This window comes from Sinohyriopsis cumingii, unplaced genomic scaffold (genome assembly GCF_028554795.1).
Source record: "Sinohyriopsis cumingii isolate HCF-2022 unplaced genomic scaffold, ASM2855479v2 utg001176l, whole genome shotgun sequence".
In the NCBI taxonomy this organism is placed as follows: Eukaryota; Metazoa; Mollusca; class Bivalvia; order Unionida; family Unionidae; genus Sinohyriopsis; species Sinohyriopsis cumingii.
In genome coordinates, this window is record NW_028315968.1 from 144,904 (window position 1) to 169,805 (window position 24,902).

At 36.2% G+C, this 24,902-nt stretch overlaps 1 protein-coding gene across 4 annotated transcripts in view; it reads right to left on the reverse strand.

The window, feature by feature from the left end:
• The window catches only part of LOC149772747 (caspase-3-like), a 112,317-nt gene that overhangs the window by 55,637 nt on the left and 31,778 nt on the right, over positions 1–24,902 (reverse strand). For 2 of the 4 annotated variants that reach the window (XM_089947341.1, XM_089947338.1), the window contains exons 4-5: positions 23,861–24,331; positions 12,530–12,586 (exon numbers count right to left, since the gene is read on the reverse strand). In XM_089947341.1, the coding sequence (XP_089803467.1) occupies positions 12,530–12,586; positions 23,861–24,331 (528 nt within the window). The remainder of the gene's footprint in view (positions 1–12,529; positions 12,587–23,860; positions 24,332–24,902) is intronic. The other 2 variants (XM_089947342.1, XM_089947339.1) reach the window with 2 other exon arrangements.

Consider the following 24,902-nt stretch of genomic DNA (forward strand, 5'->3'; position numbering starts at 1 on the left):
TTTTCATATAAAGTTTTGTAGTTGGGTTGAAAAAAAACAGATGCAAAAGAGGGTTTGATGGGCTGGATCTCAAATGTAGGGCATTCTGTAAAGATAGTGTTTCTTTGTGATGTGATAGAGGTGTCCCAATTGCATCAGCAAAAGGCTTTCACTTGGAGATATCATAAATGTCCCAAAAGCAAGCTGTATTGCTTGATAGCAAATTGGGTCAAGCATCTTGAAAATATGACTTTTGGGCTGAACCATAAACGACAGTTTATTCAAGTTTATATCTAATAAGGTTCTATATAGGTTAAGAACAACTTTTCGATCAGCAATCCAGTCATTGTACACCACTACTTTGAGTACATCAAGGGCTTTCAAGCATTTAAATTTCAATTTCTTAATATATGGAATTGAAGATGAGTTTTCTGTTGAAGACAATACAAAAAAATATGTTTCCTCAACAGCTAGTGTAGTGTAATATCCAGTGTGAGTTTAGGATCATCGTGCTGTCTTTATAGCTGACAGAAATGCATACATGCCATTTTTGATTTTGAGAATTTAAAACCATTGGCAGTCACCAAATTCTGAATCCTGTTTTTATTTTGCTGTAATTGTCTTTCAACTGTATGCATATGTTTGGATTGATATCATATTAGGAAATCATCAACATATCGGGAGCAATCCACATCAGGAGTCAAACACTTGTGATGTTATCAATTTTGATATTTAAAAGCATAACATAGAATACTGACCTGAGGCATGCCCATTTCTTGTTCAATAGGCGTCATATGCCTTAGACCTCGATTTTCTCATGAACAGAATGATGCACTTGGCAACGTTGATCAAAAACTGTTCTTTGTGGTGAGACTGCTTGAGATGAGCCAAGCATGAAGGTGGAAAATCTGGGGGCTGTTTTGCTGGACACCCTGTGCTGTGACATCCTACCTCTGAGGTAAAGTTCTGGAGGTGGTACACCTGCAGGTACAGAAGAGTGTTGAACCATGATTGCTGGGGCCACAGAGGCAATCAAGATGAACTGAGCAGTGGAATGCCTGACTTTGTGTAGGACCTGTGGGATCATACTGAAAGGTAAGAAGGCATAGGTGAACACACGATCCCACTTCAGGCTGAAAGCATCCACTGACAAGGCTCTCTGGGGAAATGTAAAACTGGAGCTTGTTATTAAGTGGCAAACAAGTCCACCAAGGGAGTTCCCCTAAATTTGAAAAGGGAGTCTGCTATGGATTGTTGGAGCAACTATTCTGTGATTACCATCATCTCTTTCCTTGACAGGCTGTCCGCCAAAATATTCTTCATATTGGGAATGTAACGAACTCAGAGGGTAATTCTTTCTTTAGTAGGTTCCAAACCTGCATGCAGAGGGAAGATACATGTATGCCTCATTGTCTCCCGAGGAACACTACCACTGATATGTTGTCAGAGGAGATCATCATGCAGTGGCCTCTTAAATGGTCGACACAATTCTTAAATCCGTTGAACACAGCCCTCATTTCCAAATTGTTGATGTGGAGGGAAGATTCTTCCCAGGATCATTAACACGGAAGAATTAGCCCCTCCAACTCTGAAAGGGTGTCCCACCCTGAATATGATACATCTGTGAAAAGGTAAGAGTAGGGTTTGGGGGTGCTTGTGAACTCCAGCCAGAAACTGGTCCTGATTTGTCCACCAGATCAGACTGGTGGAAATCCCAACCCTGAGAAACTGGAGCATTCAAGGGATCCCTTTTTGCAAGCCACTAAAAGGAGACACTGACAGGGCATGTATGTAGTCTGCCTAGGGGAACCTGGACTGCTTTGGAGTTCAAGGTCCCCACCAGTGAGAGAAAATGATGAGCTAATAACATGTTCTTTATTCTCAGCACCTCCAGCAGGGACAGGATCTTGTCTACTCTGTCCTGAGGAACATGGACTAATCCTTTGCTGGTCTGGAAATTCATCCCCATGTAGACAAGGTCTTGAGACTGAGTGAGCTCAGATTTCTCCAACGTTGGCAGAAGATCTATCCTGGTCACTACAGAGCAACAGCTAGACAGATCCAGTCTGAGGAACTCGAACTGGCTATTGTGAATCAACCAATCATCAAAATATCGGCAGATTGGGATAAAGGTGATCTTAATTGGGCTGGAACAAAGCTTGAAATTGGAAGACCTCACCATCCAAGCAAAACCCTTGTACTTTCTGTGTCGAGGAAAGTTACTGTTGTGAAGGTACACATCATTAAGATTGATGGAGACTGCCCATCTGTCGGGATTTAATGCATTCCTGACTGAGGCTATGGTCTCCATCCTCAAAGGTTCCTCAAGCTGAGAGAGAAGAAATTGCTTAGCAAGGAAAGGTCTATAATTTCTTGATAACCAGGAAAATCCAGAAGTAGAAAGCTGTAGATAAGTCTTTTAATACTTTACCACAAGTAAACGCCTTTTGACACCTCTACCCGATTCTCACAGAAGCGCCTTTGAATGTCTCTACCCGCTTTGCATGGAAGCACCTTTGGATGCCTCTACACCATTCTCACGCAAGTGCCTTTGGACACCCGCTGTAAACATCAGCTATTTTGAGCTGGTTTTCATAGAGCCACTTTCGGGGGAAATCCCCTATTAGGTACTACATTCATTGACTTGAATGACCATTACATCAGATCACATGGTCGCTATTTAAACTCTAGTAGTAATCTGCTATTTAAAGTAACGAGGTTGGATTTTCCACTCTCCAAAATGGAGGCTGTGGATTTTGTTCATTACTTTACTGGAGTTCGCATGATTAGAATCACTACTATGAGAGCTTCAATAACATTGGTAAAGGTTCTGATATTAATGTAGACAACACTACTAATTTATCAAATGCAGATGATTTAGTGATGTAAATGCAGACAAAGTACTTCGAGTATGAGAAATGGCAGTGCTGGTTGGTCACACGGCTTCACTGGCTTGACGATGAACATGTTCTCACATGAAAAATTCTTCTGTGAAAAATAATTATACAGCTATAATGATCAGATTTTGCTCCTATCTATACATAATAAATGTGTACAAAAAATGTAAAATGGTTAAAATTGACATTGAATGAAACATATACTATACTGCTATAACAGTCAACAGGCAGGCCTATGTACATGTATATGGAGCCAAAATGGTAACAGGTGCTCTATTTATAGCACACTAGGGTAGCTGGGGGAAACAGACCACCCCTTACAATGTCTAGCAGAGCAATGGATCTTGGCAAGCCTTTGAGAATGAATGAGGAAATAAGAGAGCTGGATGGGAAGGAATGACTTACTGTCCTTCCCAGTGGAAAAGCAAAGGTGCTGCTCCTCCCTCATGGGAGGCTATACCTCTCTGCCATTATGGAATGGAGGGTGCTGCTCCTCCCTAACAGGAGGGTGCAACTCACTCTCCACCAGCTTATAACTTACCTTGGGTGGGGGTCCACTAACTCTAGGCAACTTGGGTTGTTCTCACTAAGTTAATTGCTAAAAAGAAAGCAATACTAAGCTAACAAAAGTAAATTTGTAAAATAAACTAGTTAACCAGCCTAAACAAAAGCTGGGGACTATAGAAATTAGCAAAAAAATCCAGTAGGTTATGATAGCTAATATTAAGGAAAGTAAGGCTACCCAAAGCTAAAGAGTTAAGCACCTGAGTTCAATAACTTATCATGGCATAAATGAACCAAAAGTGGTATGCAACCTCCTTACAAAATATAAATATAGAACACTTTACCACAAAGGCAGGGCGAGTTAAATGAATTGTAAGGCAAAATAAAATGGATAAATGTGAGTCTGAAGATTGCTTAAGGTCAGTCAGCATGTTAAGTTCCATGTGAGGTAGTGGAAGACCATTATAACAATACTTTTTTCCTGTCATTTTTCCAGTTGGAACAATAAAACTTAACCCATCCACTACATGCCACAACATGGACACTCATGATGACTACTCTAGGCCCACGGTGGACACAGCATAAATGGATTAAATATCCACTGTGGTGGTGTGGATTTTCTGAAATCCATGATGCTTGTACTGTGTTTTTGTAAAAGGGTCAAAATCAGTATTGGTAATACAGCATATCCCTGAGTCTGTACCCAAGCCATAACCTTGCTGACACCATTTTTATTGATCTGAATTGTACTTATTTTATGTCTGTTAATTCAGGGAAATGAAGGTCAAAAGGACTTCAAAAAATGAGTTTTTGTTTTCATTAACTGGCCAAATCATTTCAATGGAAAAAAAGTTTCCTAATTTTTGTTGCATTGAATGGTTGAGAAAATTACAAAGATAGTAACAGATTAATGATATATTTATCATTTGTGTAACAAAGATAAATTTGAAATAATCAACATCAAGTTGTCTCCTTTCCCTTATGTACTGTCTTCTTCTTATCCCTCTTTCTTGATTTTCATATAATGCCTTGATATCAGAGTTCAAGATACATGTATTTAAATAAAACTGGAGTCCCAATCCTAGATCAGGATTACCATCACTCACTCATTGTTTAGCTACAAAATGCTACAGTTGTACAGTATAACCAGTACTACCTCTTCTGCCCCCAAAATGTGGCCCAAGTCAAAATAGCAGGCTCTCATAACAGGTCTGTGCAAAAAGGCCTGCTGTTGAAAGTAAAATTTTAACTGGTATAAAAAAGCAAAGGTACCCACAATTACTGTACTTGTCAAGTATTTTATTTTTTATTCATTGTTCTATTTGCCACAATAATTTTTCAATTTATGTGCAAATTGTTTTCCCAAGAAAATTATCTAAATATTCAATTATTTGGTTATCCAGAAGAAAAAAATGCTCAAATTTTCTGTTTCTGAACTTGTCATTATTCAACTTAAGTCTTTCCTCGTTTAATTTCAGTCTTCATCCATCATTTTCATCTTCTATTATTTCCTCTTCAAAGTTACATATTGAATGAATCCTAAATTACTTATTTCTGCAAGTTTCTTCTTTTAAAACTAGAACTCATACATCATCAATCCGCTCATATGTATCAATCCAATATTAAAAATACATTATATAAACCCTCAGCAATGGCTTTGCTATCTAATTCAGTTGACAAGAGGAGCAACCTGTCACGTTCAAACTGCACATTTTGTTACTTAACCCAAAATAAATCATTTTCTGAAACAATATAGCCCATTCTGGCAATTTTGGTGATCACTTGCACAATACCACATTTGTAGCATACTGTATATATGTTGAAAATGATCCGGATTGAATATTGCATGCTGTGATGTCACAACGAAAGCTACATATGTTGATAAATGAATTTGCATTACCCTATATTGTGACAATTAGATTCGACATGCTCTTTTCTTGACTCAGTTGAGTGCGTGAGCACCATTCTAAAAGTCTATTGTGATCGATAATTTTCGTCTGGAAGTTTCTTGATGGCTGTTATGGTGCAGAGCATTCAGTAATCAGGATTGATTAGACTTTGGTTAAGCAAAATTACAATTAAATTTTAAAACAACAATTTATATTTGAATAAATTTGCATACATGACATGTATGACTTTTACTATATATACATACAGGGTGCAGATAACCTAGTAGATCATTACCTAAATGCAAAAACTTTAGCCAGTGAACTGTGAAATGAAGGTCACAGTGACCCTGCACTGTGGAAAGGTTGTTGTACTAATAGAGATATATACAATCATATAGTTAAATCTGTTGTAACAGTCACAAATTATTCAAAGGTCATCTGTTCACAGTGGTCATTCTAATTCTCCCCAAGCAAATTACCAATATAAATGTCCTGTATGTAACAGTCACCTGTCTTCCACAGTCAGAGGCCAAAGTTTCCTAACCAAACAATGGTTTCTCCCTGCCTTAAGCAGTCTCTAGAGAGTGTATTTATATTGACTGTTCAGTTTATGCAAACTGAATTTCTGCTTCATGAGGAAGGCAGTGTTTACATTAAGGAATATCATGTGAATTGATTTGCAAACATTTTTTTTATCTTGCTTATACTTTTAACTCCAGTCACGCTGACAATTTAACTCAAAGGTGTCAATATATAAAATTCAAATGTGAGGCAGTTTTTTTCATCAGGTAGGTCAAAGCAATTTGTTTCCTGGATGATGGGAAAAGTAGTTGTGTTATTGCAACAGAAATTAAAGTTGCCTTTTGCAATAATGTGACATTTTGTTAAATGTCATCTATTTACCTGTGAACAAACGCTATTTCTGAATAAAAAATTTGTTTTTGAGAAAGATGCAAGTTACATCTCTTTCATTAGGGTCAAGGGTCATTCAATATTCAAAACTGTAGGGTTCGTAGGTCACAACAAATAGCAATATCCTGCTTATTTTCATCTAATGTTCATCACAGGGTTCTCACTTACCATGACTGTCCTTTGGAGCAAGTGGAGCAGCTGATTAATCTATATACTGTTTTTAAAGCATGAACAAACCTAAGATCGGTGTATATTTTCAAGTTGGTGAAGATTTCACTTACATGATGGATTAAAGTGAGTAGTATACAGTAATCTTGTGCAGAAATTTTTTTAAGGACAGAACAACATATATGCCTAACTTGGTTTTGTTGTAAAGTGCACATGAAACAAATTTGATAATGTAATTCAACAGGTGACAACAGTACAGTTTCACCTTTTAAATTTTTTTTTTTTAAAAACAATTTTAAAAGGTAAAACTGTATACAGATGTCAACTGTGTGCAATAGCCAGTTTTGTCTCATGCCATGAGTGACATAGGTGACAGGTTTGACTATAGTTTGATGATTCTATCATGAACAGAGCTTGAGGAGAAAATCTTAAATAAAAAAATTTAACCAAAGTCATGAAGCACTTGTGAAGGTACACCCCTCACTAAGTTTCATGATTCCAGGTTTACCTGTTCCTGTTGATATTACATAGCTGGTACTTTTATGGCGAGAAAATACCCTGGTTGAATGACAAGAATTCATCCTCCCATTAGAGTGAACCAGAAGATTCTAAAACACCTTGCTCATGTGCACTTTCCTTCATTAGTTTTAGGATACAGACTAAAACAGTGGGACATCAGTGCAGGCTGGGAGGAGGGAATCTAGCAATATCAACTGGTAAGTATTACATAATTAAATTAGTTTCACCTCATAAAACTACATTTTATTATCAGTAATACAAAACCACTTGCTACTGCACTGCACTGCTGGCCTGTAGAATAGAAAACTACTACCAGATGGTATCCATATGGGTTACCTTTGAGCTATTGCAATTGGACCCAAGGAAAATATACCTTTGCTTTTGTGGGCTAATGAGCAAATGTAGAAGTAGAAAGATGGAGATCACAAAATAACTGCTTCATTGCATCCTCCAGACACTAGTGAAATACAGAAGGCTACGAGGCAGCATTGGCTCAAACCTGATGAGCTTAATTTTATGAATGAAAGGTCTCTCTCTGTATGGGACTGCCAAGCTATCCTGACAGAAAAAGCAGTCCGTCTCATATGGCAAAAGCTGAAAGATCAGCTGAACAATTAAGGGAAGGAAAAGACATTTCATACCGTTTTTTCCACCTCGACATAAATGGGTCATCACCAGCACAGATATGACTCAGACTGGGAATTTCAATCAAAAGTGGAGCAGCCAATAGAAGCTAGTGTTTGCTGAAAACCTGGTTGGTCTATGAGAGCAGTCGGCTCATATTTTCATTGAACACTATGCATCCTGGCTCTAAGAATATGCCATGGAGCTTGATCCTTTGTTGTGTGGATGCCCTGGTAAGCAAGAAAACAGGCTTCAGGGTAACGTTCTTGAAGAAATCTTCCCCAATGGTTCATAGGGACTTAGTTTGGGACCACAAGATGTAAGAGAGATTCTGTCCAGGCATTGCGGCCAAAACAATAGTCTTGAGCATTATTTTTCTTCAAAAGGGAAGAGAAGAAAATCAAACAATGCACATAAGGAAGGACAGCTAGGGTTGACATGTTTCCTATTGCATCAATCCCCACAGATTTTCTAACTGGAATCATAGACCTTAGAGATTGTTGTCTCCTGAACTAAATAATGAACTTAACCATTTGAGATGAGCCAAAGGAAATGAACGGTTGAAATTACTGAGCCACAATCGTTGGGGCCACAGAGGGGCTAACAAAATGAACTGAGCAGTGGAGTTCCTCTCTTGTGAAGTACTTGAGAGATGATCCTGAAAGATGAGTAATTGTAATCAACAAACGATGTAACTTCAGGCTGTCCATTGCCCATGTCCTTTGTATGATGACTAGAGAAAAAAAAAATGGGGGCTTGTTGTTTATCCTTTAAAGAAGTCCACTAATGGTGTCCACCAAAGTTGAAACAGGGTATTTACTATGGACTGGTGTAGAGACCATTCCACAAGGACAATCTTCCCTTTCCTTGACAGAATGTCCACTGGAATATCTTTCTACAATGAAAGTAATCACCTATGCTCCTCCAAAGGAGGCTCCAAACCTATACACAGAAGATGGGACATAATGTGCTTCATTGTCTCCTAAGGTATTCTACCACTAATATGCCATCAGAGGAGACTGTTATGCAGCAGTCTTATTCTATTTATGCGACTCTGAAGTGTGAAGAATACTGCCCTCATTACCAATTGCTGATGTGGAGATTTGATTCTTCTCAGAACACAAATCAGTCCTTTCATCTCCAATAAGCGCTGCACCCTGAATCTGAATGCTACTACAAACTAATAGGAGTGGATTCTGAGGGCAGAAACCAGTCCTGTTATGTCCACCAAATTAGATAATGTTGGAAAACCAGTCTTAGAGAAATTTGAGCATCAGAAGGTCCCTGAGTGGTTTTCAGTTTACAAAAAGGAGAAACTGAACCATGTACAGTCTGCCTGGTGGAACTATATCAGCTGCAGAGTAGAAATTCCGCTTTTAGTGCCTCCAACAGGTACAGGATCTTGCCTACTCTGTCCTAAGGGACACGGACTAGTCGTATTTGTGAGGAAATTAATACCTCAACAGACTAATTCTTACGACTGCAATAAGCTCAAATTTCTCTGGGCTGGCAAATGACCCAGCCTTATCATTATGGACCAACAGAGACAAATCTAGTCTGAGGGACTCTAGCCAGTGTGGATCAACTCATCATCAGAAAAGATGAATTGGGATACCTAATGACCTCAAACAGGCTAAATAAACTCCATAAAGTACATTGATGAAGAAGGGAGTGCACCTCTTCCTTTTTAATCAAGATTCAACTAGTGGAAGAACACAGGGGACCCAAACAGTGAAGGAAGATCTAGAGACCAAAGCTGGTATCCACCTTACAATAGAAAGGACCCAGTCCATTATGCCAGACCAAGCTTCTGAAAAGAGGTCTAATCAGGCATCTATAAAAACCAATGGAAGAGCAACACCTTGCAGGAGAAGGAGCAAAATCTCCTGGGCTGTCAATGCTTGTCCTACTGAAATGGGGTTGTTGCTTGGACTGGGGTTGCATGGCTTTAATGAACTTCACTGATGGACCCTGTCATCAGTCTGGATGATTTTGCTTCTCTGGATGTGTCCAAAGCAACATAGATGTGAAAGTGGAGAAGCTCCACTAACAAGGCATGGACAAGGCTAACACATGCCAAGATGGTTTGTTGCTGTTTCCAACAAATGATAAAAGGCAATTAGCAACAGAGATTCCACCTACAGCAGGTTGGACAATGCTGCTGAAAAGTGATCAGCATACTTGGTTATGGTTACTAGAGTCCTAAACTTTAATCATAAAGTTTCAAAATGTTTTACCTGCAAGGCCGGCTCAGGATTTCATGGAAATACCCACCTGAATGGCTTCAGCATCCAAAGTGGGAGTTTTAACCAGAAACAGGTATGAATCATATACCTCGATACAAAGACCTGGGGCTGAACTGAAAGGGGGGTGTCTGTTCTTTTTTGGACAGCCATTCCCTAATGTGTCAAATAATGAATGCATTTCCTCTCACTACTAAAACTAAGATAATTTACATGTCTTACAGGTTGTTGTCATTTATGCTATTTGGGAGTTTACATTAACACAGGCTTGTAGAAGAAAAAAGAAGATAAAAAGAATCTATGAATAAGCTGTAATAATTTGTGCTTAGATGTGTCTCAGATTCCATGTATTATGTTAATACTATGAGTACTATAAGTACATGATATGCTCACCATGTGGTTAACCATATCACTGTGCATCATTATGTAAAATGCTCTTTCCATGCTTGGATATTTGTACACCAAAAGACATAGTAACTGCTTAATATGCAACTCAGCCAGAAAGGCTGCCAAGCTACTAAAGAACTCTGGACTAGATATAACCCATATTAGGTACTCTGAGGAGTGTGATACCCGAGACTCTACTTTCACATTTTCTGAGAATTTGTATAAGCATTACGACTATTTTTGACTTAGGTATAGATGAAACAATCCTATTCACCTGACATTAAGCTTTTCCACAACAATGATCCTTTCAGTAAATTAATTACATACATTAAAATCAATACATATCAGGGATACCATTAAAGATTTCTTGGTTTGATACAAAAAAAACTATTTCTCAAAATTAGTCAGATAAATTTTTCTCAAAACTTTTTCTATTCATGGAGCAGTCTCAAACTAGAAACTGTCAAACGGGGATTGAAATAGCTTTCCTCAAAGTACAGGTTCAATTTGTGCAAAAATAATGATAGAATCAATCTACAATGTACTTCTGCTGTACATAGCCAGTACTCACAAGTTCCCTCTTACTTCTCTGATTCTGCACAAGTAATTTTGTTAATACGTCTTCTGGGGATTAAACATATCCTTAGATAATAAATCTCAAAAATTCTATCTCAAAATTATTGGAGGGGTTGTTAGGGTCCATGTATAATTTGATCCATATGTTAAGCCCTTCAAAATCTGCTCAAAGGATTTTCTAAGTTGTAAACTCATTATGGGCTTTGTTATACCCACCATATATTTAGGTCCCTATCTCATTATGTGACGGTAGATCTTGGTCTGTGCACTTTGTAGTTGGACAGTACATATAAGCAAGTAGTACAGTAGGTGAAACAAAGCAAGTATCAGACACAAACTTCAGCCAATTTAATGGGATCTATAGTGAGGAGCTACTGTACTTAACCATATATTTTCCAACATTGTGGATCAAATTTATAAGATTTAGGTCAATTACATTGTTATCGAATGGTGGAAATGAACATCACTTACATTTGGAGCAATCACCAGCTACTTCCTTTAAATGATATATTTTAAGCTAATGTTACATTTTTATAGGTCTTATTACATTACTTTTAGTCAAGAATGCAAGCTAATTTGAAAGCTTTCAAACCTTAAACTAATGCAGCAAAAGATATATCTAGAGACACTACAGCAAGCTCTTACGTAAGTATGAACTATAATTGTTACACAATATCTCTACTTCTAGGGTATGAGACTAAAGGATACATTTGTAAGCAATGTCAAGATGTAACAGGTCAAATACACAGAGTTTTCAAACATAACACCTAGAATCACAGCACAACATCTGTGGAAGTAGTTGAGTGTGTGTGTGAGTGATCTGGATTTTTAACATAGCTTTAAAAAAAATTCAAACATATTGCTACAATGTCTGCAGTGTGACAGTTTTTACAGCAATGTCTAGCACAGGGGCATCATGCCACAGATAGTAGCATCATGTCCCACCCAGTCACATTATCCTGACACCAGGCAGACCGGTCCTAACACAAACCTCTTAATGCTGAGCACCAAGTGAGGCAGTTGCTAGTACAATTTGTATAAGTCTTTTGCACGAACTCACAACCTCCCACATTCAGAGGTTCTAATTAGAACCTGAATAAGATTAAAAAAACTATGCTGAATAAACCTGAAAAGCAGTTTGAGGTGGCCCAGTTTTAGTACACAACTCGTCCAGATCACACGTCCACCATTAATGTACCATTAAAAGCAGTAGCTAAAATGGTATTGGAATTAGCACTCAGAAAATGTCTTTCAGAAATGATGAATAACCATGGAAATTATCTAGTATGTGTGTGTGTGTGTGTGTGTGTGCATGTTTTTGGATTTTTAATGAAGCTTTAAAAATTTGAGTCATATCACTACAATATCTGTAGTTTGACAGTTTACTGTGGTGTCTAGCACTGGGGTACCATGCTGAAAGACAGACATGTGGCATCATGTCCTACCCAGTCATATCATCCTGGCACCAGATTGACCAGTCCTAACACTAACATCTTAATGCTGAACGCCAAGCGAGGAAGCTGCTATTATCATTTTTACAAGTCTTTGCCATGACTTGGCCAGGGTTCAAACCCACATCTGAGGCAGATGCTCTAACCACTTAGGCCACCAAAGCATCTAATAGTAATGCTGAATAACCATGGAAGGTATCTAACACCACCACAGTTTTTATGCTTGACAACATGCATAAAAGTCTGGTGTCAATTGGTTGAAAAAAATACAAGAGTTACAGTCTGGACATAAAAGATGGATGGAAGGACAAAGGGAAAAATAGATAATAATAATTAAATATAAAGTCTTCTTTCAAAATTGGGGGTAAAAAATGACTTACTTTTTGGGAATGATATCTGGGTTTCAACAACGTCATTTATTTGTTCATCCTGACAATCTGCAAAATTTTCAATAAGAACCATTGATACCAGATAACCAAGGAATTTTTTCTCAAATTCTGAAAAGATAAAATTCTAATTAAAAAGATTAATATCATTGAGATAAATGATAGCAACGAAGAAAATAGTACCAATTACTGCCACCAGGAAAATCGCAATATTTCACTGGTACCATTTGTATAGAATTGGCAGTTGCTACAAACCAATCTTCCACCCTCAACACACCAGTTTGAGCACCAACCAGTGTCATGTGTATTTACTTTGCATTGTTAGTTAGTTTTTTGGGGTTTTTTCTTTTTATTTCATTATATGCTACTGCAATGTAACATTGTATGTTGGACTTTACCTTGTGCAAAAGGGGCCCCCGAGTGGCCGAGTGGTCTAAAGCACTCTCCATTACGGATCACTGCCATCTCACCTCTGTGTGCGTGGGTTCGAGTCTCGGATTCAGCCAACGTGGGTATGTGAGAAAGCTTGCCAGTAGCTTCTCGTGGGTCAGTGGTTCTTTCCGGCGTTTTCCCGGGTTCTTCCTCCACCATTAATACTGGCCGCCATGTATAGCCTATCGTGTGCTGAAAAATGGCGTTAAACCCTACAACAACAACAACAACATTGTGCAAAATCAATTTCATTTTCCATTTGTATGTTGGACTTTACCTTGCGCAAAATCAAGTTCATTTTCTACTTGACCTCATCTTCGCTAGCCAAGGTTTCGATATGTTAACCCTCATAATCTACACCCTGGCAGATCGAGCAGATATCTTAGTGCTTTGCCCTAGTGGCATCCATTGGATTTCATGAGTTGCCTCCCTTAGTATGTAATACCAACTAACAAATAGTGTGTAACAGCGGTGCATTGTTTATCATCTGAAAATGGTGGAGGCAATTGACTTCAAAAGGATACTTTTTAAGTTTAACATTGAAACTATGACTATGTACCAGAGAGAAGCCATTATAGGTGTGTTTGCTTATTTATGTGTCAATGCAAATTGTGTGTTCTCGATCATGTAGGAACAGTGTTCAGATTTGAAAAACTTAATTTTGACTGGATGCGGTGCCATGGCACCGCATCCAGTGAAATTCACACACATAAAGCAAAGAAATATCTGCCTGATCTGCCAAGGTGTAAATAAGGTTAACATATCAGAACCTTGGCTAGCGAAGATGACTTGACCTGAATCATTGACTTTTTAATTCTGTAAACAACTAAAACATAGCTAAATATTTTCTTTATGAGTATGTTAAGTAGGATTATTATTATGTTGAGGAAATTGTGTGTTACCACAATTTATATTCTAATTATAACTGAGACTTTATCGTGTGTGTGTCTGTGTGTGTGATTTGGATTTTTAACATAGCTTTAACAATTTTTCAGCCATATTGCTACAATGTCTGCAGTGTGACAGTTTATGGTGATGTTTAGCACTGGGGCATCATGCCACAGACATGAAGCATCATGTTACATCCAGTCACATTATCCTGACACCAGGCAGACCAGTCCTAACACTAAACCTCTTAATGCTGAGCATCAAGTGAGGCAGTTGCTAGTACCATTTTTATAAGTCTTTGGTATGACTCTGCTGGGGTTGGAACCCGCAAACTCCTGTACCCGAGGCAGACGCTCTAACCACTTAGGCCTTCGAAGCATTCAATTTTATCCAGTAAACATTAGGAACCTTCTGGAAGGTCATTTTCCATTAGGTAATAGTTTTTATTAGAAAATGTTAATTGTGACCTGAGGTCAAGCAGAAGACTATATAATCTTGTTTTTCTAGAAATTATTTATTTTTGCTTTAAGATCTGAGCAGAATCAATTGTATTATTGTTCTGTCCAGTAGTTCATTTGGGCTGGAATTTTATTTATTTATGAATTTATAGTGAAATTTCAAATAAGGATATATTCTTGGATTGTATTATTGTGATTGAACAAAATACTGTTGGAACATCACCATTACATGGACCACCACAGGCATATCAACATTTCCAGCGCTGGATTTAATTTGGATTTCCAATAAAGTTTATTCAGAACTTTAATCACTAGGACTTATGTCTGTATTTCTAGGATTATTTGGGAATAAATTCGCAATATCATAAGCTCTTATTTTTTTAAATTTCATTTTGTATTCCAGGGAAATAAATTGTTTGTTGCATTTTACAAAGTTTGTTGGTCCAGGCTCTTTTCTATTACTTGTTTTAAGACCACAGAGATGTAATACCAGACTGTGAGATTATTTTACAATTATAAAATGTACAGCCACAAAAATACAAGAATTCACATATGAACTGAATTTCATATTTTATAGGATTCATGAAGTCACAATGTGTAGATAAGTCATATATATATATATATATATATATATATATATATATATATATATATATATATATATATATATATATATTAAAATTAGAAAACATTAGAGATGTCACTCAAGATTTTGTAATAATAATAATAATAATGACCTTATTTAAAGAGGGTAACACAATTAGCTAAAAACTAATCTACCTTGAGGCCCTCATACAAAGGAATTCATTTATTTAAGCTGCATCTCTGAAGCCACTGGATATATTGGGTTTGGAAGAAGGAAATAGAGTGGGCATTTCTAATCTCAACTGGAATACTATTCCAGAGCAGAGTTCCAGAGTACTGGAAACTTTTTTTAAATAACTCCTTATTTGGTTTGGGAATTTTATACTGTTTGGTAGACATGGATCGCAGGTGGGGAGTATTACCAGGTAGCCTATACTGGAATAGTGATTGTAAATATTCAGGAGCACTATTATGAGATATCCTGTACATTAATTTGGCTTTTCCCAAACAGATTCAGTCTTTAATAGGTAATATTTTTAACCTACCTGCTAAACATTTCTTGCTTTTTTGTGGATTGATATTAGCCCAAATGCTCTTTTTTGAAGACGTGCCAGCTTTGCTATGTTTTTATCATTTGAATTACCCCATACTGTACTACAGTAGTCCAAATAGGGTTGTATGTAACTGTTATAAAATAGTTTCTGTGCCTTTCAGGGAGAAAATGTCTTATCCTACTGAGAAGCCATAAACTTGAATTGACTTTTTTACTGATATGTTTGATATGTTCAGTCCATGATAGGTTATTATCTACCAGAACACCAAGTAGTCTATCATGACAGACCATTTGCAGATTTGTATCCTTCCGTGTCAGACATAGTTCATCACTATCAAGATTTGTCCTTCTTTGCCGTGTTGAGATAAGTAATATTTTAGTTTTACCAGTATTTACCATCATGCCATTACATGTGCACCAGTTTTCCAGTTTGTTTAGTGCATTCTGGAAAGAAATTTCGAGCTCATGCTTTGTGTTTTGGATGTCTGACAATGTTGTGTCATCTGCATAGAGATCTGTAGATGATATTGAGTCGATTAGTAAAAGTGGTAGGTCATTAATAAATAAAATGAATAGTAATGGACCTAGAATTGAGCCTTGTGGTACTCCATATCTAACTGTTTCAGGTTCAGACAGAACATTATTTATGTAAACATGCTGTGTTCTCTCATTTAAGTACAAAGTAAACCATCTAATTGTTCTTTCATCACACTGGTAGATTTTCAGTTTCTTCAAAAGGATTTCATGATCCACCATGTCAAAAGCTTTCCTGAAATCTACAAATACAGTTCCTATTATTCTACCTTGGTCAAGTGCTTGAAGCCATTTATCAGTTAGGGAGATCAAGGCAGTCTCACAGGAATGGTTCTGTCTAAAGCCTGATTGATTAGGGTGTAACAGTAAGTGTTTGGTTAAATATGACATGAATGAGTCAAGGACATGTTTTTCAATCAATCTTGACAAGTTTGGTAGTATTGAGATTGGTCGGTAGTTATCAGCATCATCCTTAGAACCAGATTTGTGAACAGGAGTTACTTTTGCAGTTTTCCATATTTTTGGGGACAGATGACGTTGCAATACTTAAATTAATTATGAATGTTATGCTATCTACAATAGCAAAGGCAGAAGATTTAATGAGTCGTGGACCAATCTGATCAAGTCCTGTAGCTTTCTTGGTATCAAGTTCACTGAGACATTTTTTAACAAAGTTTTTTGACACTGGTGGGATAGAAAAACATACCTCCTTAGAGATTTTGCTGCTGCAGAACATTTTCAGTTCATTAAATTTGTTTTCTATCACTGGTTCTTTTAACTTTGTGGTAATGTTGATGAAAAAATCATTGAAAACATTTGCAATGTCAGTTTCATCAGTGACTATGGTGTCATTTACCAGAAGTGAGTGAATTTTATTTGTCTGTTTTTTGTGCGTTCCTCCAGTGACTTCATTGAAGACTTTCCAAATGGAGTTTGTGTTGCTCTTTTTGTTTTCAAGCAATGATTGATAATAAGTTTTTTTTTAGCTTTTTTAATCATACTTGTTATTTTATTTCTCCATACTTTATATTGTGCATGGTTTTCCATAGCCTTGAATTTGTCTCATGTTTTCATAGCATCTAGGATTTCAGTAGTAAGCCAATTAGGTTGAATTTCAGTCTTTACTCGATGTACTTTCAGTGGTGCTTGCTTAGATACTACATCCATGAATAAGTCAGTCCACACCCTCATGGCTTCATCTATGTCATCCCAATTTTGGATCATATTCCATGGAACTTTATATAGGTGATTGAGAAATTGTTCTTCATTAAAATTTTTGAACAATCTGTAAGTGATCGTTTTATGTGTATTTTTCTTGCATTTAACCTTTTGTAGCTTGAACCAATTCAACTCCTATTTCCTGAAATAGGTTGGATGAATTTTCTCTAAACTTTTCCTATTCTTGGATCAGGTCCCTAACTAGAAACTACTGAAGTAGCGTTGAAATGAAAATCTTCAAAGAAGTGGTGTCACCGAATTATATAAATCCCTTTATTTATTAAATACATATACTAGGGTCTCGTTTTTTGTACAATATTTTGAAACAGTGAGCTCGGTTCATCCTATGCCGCTCTTGTGAAGTGCTTTCGATGGGAAAAACTGATATTCATCAAGCGGACAGACGATGTAGAGCTACATTGTCTGTGTATAAATGCCTCACCATAGGATGAAATCTTTACATTACAGAACATCTTGTCAGTGAGCAGTCTACTTAAGGACTTGCACATCTTCAGCTGTAGAGGTATTTGAGTTATTTATTAATTTCTTATATTATAGGTTATAACTACTGTACTACCACATTTATATTTTGTATATTTTCTATGTAGCTTCGGCTTGCGTAGTATTATGCAAATATTTTCTATTCTTGTATGTGACTTAACAGGAGATTTATATTAGCAATAAAGTTGCATTATATTAAGAAACATTTAGTACCTTAAGATTCTTATCAGACACATGCAGGTTCACTTCTGAACCCGTTAATTGCTTTGTAATGTTGTGCCGATAATGTAATTTGTATAGCTTACCATATATAACGTCATTGCGTATTATTGTATATGCCCACGTCATTCTTAGTACACAGTGTTAGATTTATTTTCAGCTGGTCAGGGTTGATGGGGTACCAGCTGTAGAGCTGACCATAGAAGCTGACCATGATGGCTGTGGTGCTGACCATAGTGGCCATGGAGCTGGTGACAGAGCGGGTTGAATGGCAGCCATACAGCTGATAGAACAGTGTGTTGCTGGTTGAGAAGCCGGTGATCAGGCATTGCTGACTGATTGGTGGGTGCTGATTGCTTGATTGACCAAGGAATTGAATGGTGGTCAGTGACTACTTGTAATGCTGAATGCTTGATTGACCAGTGTGACTGGTAGCCAAGTATGCTAGTGACGGAGTCTTTTGTGTAACTCCATGCATGTAATCATTTAGCCATGGGCTAATTTTGGGGTTTGTTATACCCAGTGTTTTGGGACTGTAAAGATATTTTGTATGATATCTGTCCCATCATTTCATCATTTTACTATCTGAGTAAAGTACCTCATTTTTACTATTTGAGTAAAACACATCATTCATTTTGTCAAGTGAAATTACCGTGAATCATTTTTACTATTTGAGTAAAACACATCATTCTTTTCGTCGTGTGAAATTACTGTGAATCATTAACCTTTGTCCTTGTACTATGTAAGGTCATTTACTTGTATTCACATTTATGTTACATTATAATTTGTCCAATATTTGGATCTTATACACGCACGTATTAATTATAATTCTTTTTTTCATTTAAGTCATTCACCAATAAACACTGAATTTTTGTCACCATCAAAAGTGTTGTTATAAATCTGAAATCCAAATCGGTTATCTTGTTACAGAGTGTTGAATTTGTGCAACAACTATTGATCAATCCACAATGTACCTGTTTTATATAGCCAGTACTTGTAAGGCCTACACCCCTTACTTGTCGGATTCCACTTGTCTAATTTGTCAATGCTTCTTCTGGGAGTCGAAGTCATCCCTAGATACAAAATCTCAAAGAAGGGTTCATGAAAAAAATTACTTCAGAAATGGGTGTTAATGTCCACATACAATTTAATCCTTTTATGGGCTTGTTATGGATTCTATATATATTTAGTCCCTATTTTTTAAAATCAGCTTGAAGGATTTCTTCAACCTTTTCCTATGAAAACTGGTAAATGAAACTTGATATATCACTTGTTTTATCACTGAAAACAGCAGTTAGTGAAACCTGAAGTCAACATAATGAAATTTGCAATGTTTAATAAGATGAAATATATTTTGCTAAATGTTCTTTACAAAAAATTCTGAATACACTGTAAATACATGTAACAATATTCAACTATTTTAATTCTTGAAAGCATCCATAATGGCCACTAGTTGCAGCACTTTTGGAAATATATACAACTTAAATAAGTTTTGTCAGGTGAAATTTGTATTTTAGTTCTATTTTTCAATTATGTTTAAGTTAATCATCACAAATTTGATATGCCCTCTTATATTCAAATGTTAAAAGTGTAAATCTACTTTCTTAGCTATGTCCACAAGCATTTACAAGAACCTAATTAAATGCCAATTGTGTTTTGATCTCTGATTTGCAGATGTGTTTGTTTTATTGTTACGATCAACTAAAAGTATAAATGCTTTTTATTATCAAGTCAATAATGCATTTTGCATCAAATCAACATGGTGGTAGAATAAAGAAAGAGATAAAAAGGAATAGAGAGGAGTAACTCAAACAGATCACATCCCCATGTTCCCACTAGGTGGCAAATCCTGCCCATATAAGAGCTACCTGTCATGATAGTGTATCAGATCAACTCATTCCAGTTGACCATTTGAACCCTATTATAAATATCATTATACAGCTGCATTCCGTAATAAAGGTTCATATATTGAAACAACGAGTCATACTGAATTTTACATCCACAATGTGTTATATGTGAAATCCATTGGTTAACATGGGGACCTTTTATTGTGGCACTCAAATAGTTCTTTACACATCATACAGTGTGACCCCACCATAGCATGCTCCGTTATAACACTAATTCAGATATAACATGATTTTGGGATGGCTCCTGAAATTTAATACACGTGTTTTTCTCATACATGACAATTTTTGTTTCCTTTCTTAAAAGTACGTAAAGTAAGGTGAAAAAAGTTTATTTTCATTTTGCAGAAGACATTGTGTATGAATTCAACAACAAAATGATTGTGGCGTGGCTTGTGCAATTTTAGTTTACATGTATTTTTCTCATACACAGAACAAAGTTTTTTCTTCTTAAAAGTTTGAAAAATATAGTTTATTCAGTGATCACATTGGCTTCACCAATGTCGCAAATTGCAATTTATTTTCCTTACTGGCAACAAAATCTACCATTTAGCTAGCGTTTTTGTTACATTGTTGGCCGTTTAAAGTTGTATATACAACCTCGGGTTTGACGTAATGAAATTTAGAGGCACCATGAACAGATAACTCCGACTTGATATAAAATTCACTGGAATTTATTTACTGTTAGACAAATAAATTCTGTTCATATTGACAAACCATCTTAACAGTGCAATGTTATATCATAATCTGCTTATTCTGCCATCTGGCCTGAGTACTGTATGCTGTGAGACCTCCATATTTTTATCAATTTTCTTTTTATATATACTTTTAGCTTTTGACATTTCTGGTAGCGTTGATCAACTGGATGAAGCACTATCTCGTAATGGATCTCTCAGATCAAATAGTGTCAGACTTTCGGCATCTCACAAGTAATTAATATATTTGGTTAGACTGATCTTTGTATGTGGACAGTAAGTAAAATTCCTCTTTATTTTACTTGCAGAATTAGATCCTTCAGAACATTCATATTTTCTGTAGTTATCCCTGTCAGAACAGAACACCTGTTGGCGTTTTATTTAAACAAATTTCTGATGCATGCATGGAAGGCAGCATCACTTCGCTACCAGAAATGTTTCTAAAAATATTTAAAATAAAAAAGAATTACTTGTTAGTCTATCCAACAGTCATGCACTGGGACTAGCTACAAATGACCAACTTTTGAAGGCAGGAACATTAACTCCTACAATCAACCAAATAATCTACACATAAAATAAAGTTTCGCAGAAACTGCAAAGAAAACTGATTACTTTTGAAGCACCAATCATCCCTAGGGATACAAGACTGGGAGTCAAAACTCTCCTTGGTGTCAAAACTGGGAGTCAGACTGAGTAAAAAACAAATTTTGGTATCAAAACTGGGGGTCAAATTAGAAATTTGGGGGTCTCTTAAGCACAAGTGATGGTAAAGGGAAACACTGATGGGGTATCTTGGAAAGACGTTTGTTAAACTTTTTAATTTGTTCATGTTTTCATTTCCTTATGAATAGCCTCATACAATAGGTAGCCTCGGCAAGATGACAGGGCAATTTAAATGCATGTACATGTAGTACGTAAAGAACTAAAGCCACATGCTATTTGTGACGGTTGTAGTGAATTGTTTAGTAACAATTGGATAAAGATCAAAACAAGGACTACCAATGTTTTTATGTGTGTTATTTGTTTTATAATGGGATGTGATTCATACATGAATTATGTAACATGTGATCTATACTCAAATCCAGGGATTCTTATATACATGTACAGTACATAACGGAATATGGATTGTACTGCACAAATGTTAGTTATCAATATGTGAGTGTTTTTCTGACTAGTTTATCTTCATTTAATCATATCAAGTATTTTTTTGTCTGCTTTTATTACCCCTCCCTCCAGGGCCATATCTTAGGTAAATGCCTCATTTTCTTGAAGTTACAGATTTGGTCTGTTATAACATGGTTCGGTCTATAACACAGTCAGGTTCTATGGACCCCAACTACCGTGTTATAGCGGGGTCATGCTGTATTTGGAACAGATGACACTAATTTACATCATTAAAGAATGTGCAGATATTGCCATCTGACCACAAGCACTTGCACATTGTTCATGTCTGCAGAGTTCCAAAAGTTGTTATATGCAGAACTAAATGTGTTCTACATTCAGAGGAGCACCAATTTTGTTGAGGTAATCAAATTTTCATTTGAATCAAAGGTAACATAGCTAAATTTGACCATTGGTTTTGGTAATTTTAATGTCAGAATTGGTGTTTTTGAAGAAAGAATTTCTTTCACTGTAGATTTATGTAGGCATGGTTGAACCTGTAAAAAAAAGTGGAAACATGGCAGCTGCGTTTCTTGACCAACATACCATATTACTATTTTTGCATTATGAAAGTTGCATTTAACTTAGGATTTAGTAATGGCTTTTGTCCTTAATGCAGCAGAATTTATCCAAGTGCAGCAAGTACTATGCTGCTTTGACTATATCTTCTGGATTATCGTTTCGGTTATGCTAATAACTAAGACACAAAAATACATTATCTCTATGTTATCTCATGTTATTTGTGGAACCGTTTGACATAAATACATATTTTCTCTCCACCCATTTATTTATTTTGCTTCTATTTAACATTTTTTATGAAGTTATGGATTTATGGATTTTCCAACATTACATGTAATGTTTTATTTTAATTCATTTGAATACTTATTGGTTATTTGCCATATTAGCTGGGATTTGGTGTCTGAGTTATGTGCTAAACAAATGTAGATTTTAAACAAAATTTGGTTAATTAACATATATTGTTTTCCATATGTGTATACCTTACCACTGAATACTGGCAAATAGCACAGATCAGATTAAATAATGAAATGTTTTCAGAATGTTTAAGTAGGAAAAAGTTAGTCTTGTGTATGTTCCGTAGATAACAATATCCAATTATATATGCTCGTTATATATCAAGTTACTCCTTTATGTCAAGTTTCACGTAAAATTTCAATTAAAAAGGCTGTGAAATGAAATATTCTGTATTATTATACTTGTTTGTGCCTATATCCACTTGTAATTTGTGCAAAAAGAGGACACCAAGTTATATGCACCATTTTTTCAATGTGATGTTTTTCTCGTCATGTTTAAGTCAAAATAGAATCTCCGAGGTCAGTGTCATAAATATTCATTAATATAAGCTCAAAGGTATGCAACCAGTGCATAAAAGATGTTGTTTACATATATTCAATTTCTGGCATATATGTAACACTTTTAGGACCCAAGATCTCAGCCAAGCACTATGGCTATAGCAACAAGGGGTTTTCATTGATCAAAATTTCATTGAATACTGTTATTTACAGTGTATTAAGAATGTTGTTCATAAAAAATGTTTAACAAAATACATGACTTCTTATTAAAAGTTGATAATTTCATAATGTTGATTCATATTTCCAATTTATATCAACTATTTGATAATTTGAGCAATATATCAAGGTTTCAGTTACCAATTTTGATTGCAACTTTCATCATGTTCAACAAATAGGAGTCAAATTTTTGGTACTTTCTAGTAAAAAAATTGGGATCTACGACTGATCCCGGGTCATAAGCGGGTTCGTGAATTATCAGGGTGCGAGTTATCAAGGGAGTGGTAGAGCTTCAACACATTCTATGACATAACATAATTCAGCATGGACAATTAAAATAAATCATCTACAGTACCTACATTCTTTGCTTTAATCCCTAATGTCGAAATTTGCAACATTCACGTATGGGCATGTTAATAAAAAGTATGATAGGGGGACTGAACAAATTTTAAGAGACTGAGATACTACAAGTTAAACTGTTATCATGCTTCAAGAATACTAAATTTAAGAAATAGATCATGATAATACGTCAATCAAATACCTGTAAGGTCTCCAAATTACCTTTTTTTTGTCAATAATAAGAACAGGTGCCTTGTGTGATGAATGATTAAGGTTATATAAAGCAGGAAAAGAAAGGAAAAATGTTTTTACCTGGAACGTTTGTAATGGCTTTCTTTAGTCTTGGCCACCACTTGTTTTCTTCCTCCTGCACATCCAGATAGGTTAGGGTCTGCAGACAAGCAGGAACTTTGCAAGGACGAAGGAGGACTGGAATCAGAGATAATCTGGCAGCTGACTTCTCCAAACTCAACCCTTTAGCAAGTTCTGTCTCATCTATTGTCCACTCACTCTGAAGAAAGTCTGGACTGAGTGTTAATATCACTTTTAAAGACTTTCTAAAAGAGTCTTCAATATTTGACAATATTTTCTCTCCAGGCATGAAGTCTCGCTCATGAAAACCACATTTAAATCCCTCATTTTCAAGTCGCTTAACAACATTAATTACCCAGTCCTTGTCCGGTGATACTGTCCGGTACACAAAGAACACATGGTACACTTTACCTTCCGGTAGAAGAGGAATACTTCTGAGCTCTATCTTTTCAGTCTTATCTTCAGTTGTCCCTGTCAACACCAAGAGTGTAATCAACAAGTATATAACTCACCTCCACTTTCACAAGTCTCTAATTACTATTGTAAGTAATATTATGCATAAGATAAATTCTGACTAAAATAATTTAACCCTTTCCTAACTAAAGATATTTTTGCAGTCATTTATCTTTACTTTGGAACTTTGATATCATTTTAAAATCAGAAGTGTTGAAATTTTAATTGGCATTACATAGGCAGTTCTGTGATGACATACTGTGAAACCACCTACCTACATACCCACTCATCTACCTTCCCACCTACCTACCCACTCATCTATCAAAGCACCTACCCACTCATCTACCAAACCACCTACCTACCTACTCACTCATCTACCTACCTACCCACTACTCATATACCAAACCACCCACTTACCTACTCATCTACCAAACCACCTCATCTACCTACACATTACGTATCTGCCCTAATAATAGTCCTTGCAAAGGCACTTAATGCACTAAAGTTGTGTGCAGATGCCACTGCTTTCTTATTAGATCTATTTTAACTGATCTTTAGACCCAAGAATCTATATGTTTCTTTCCTACCC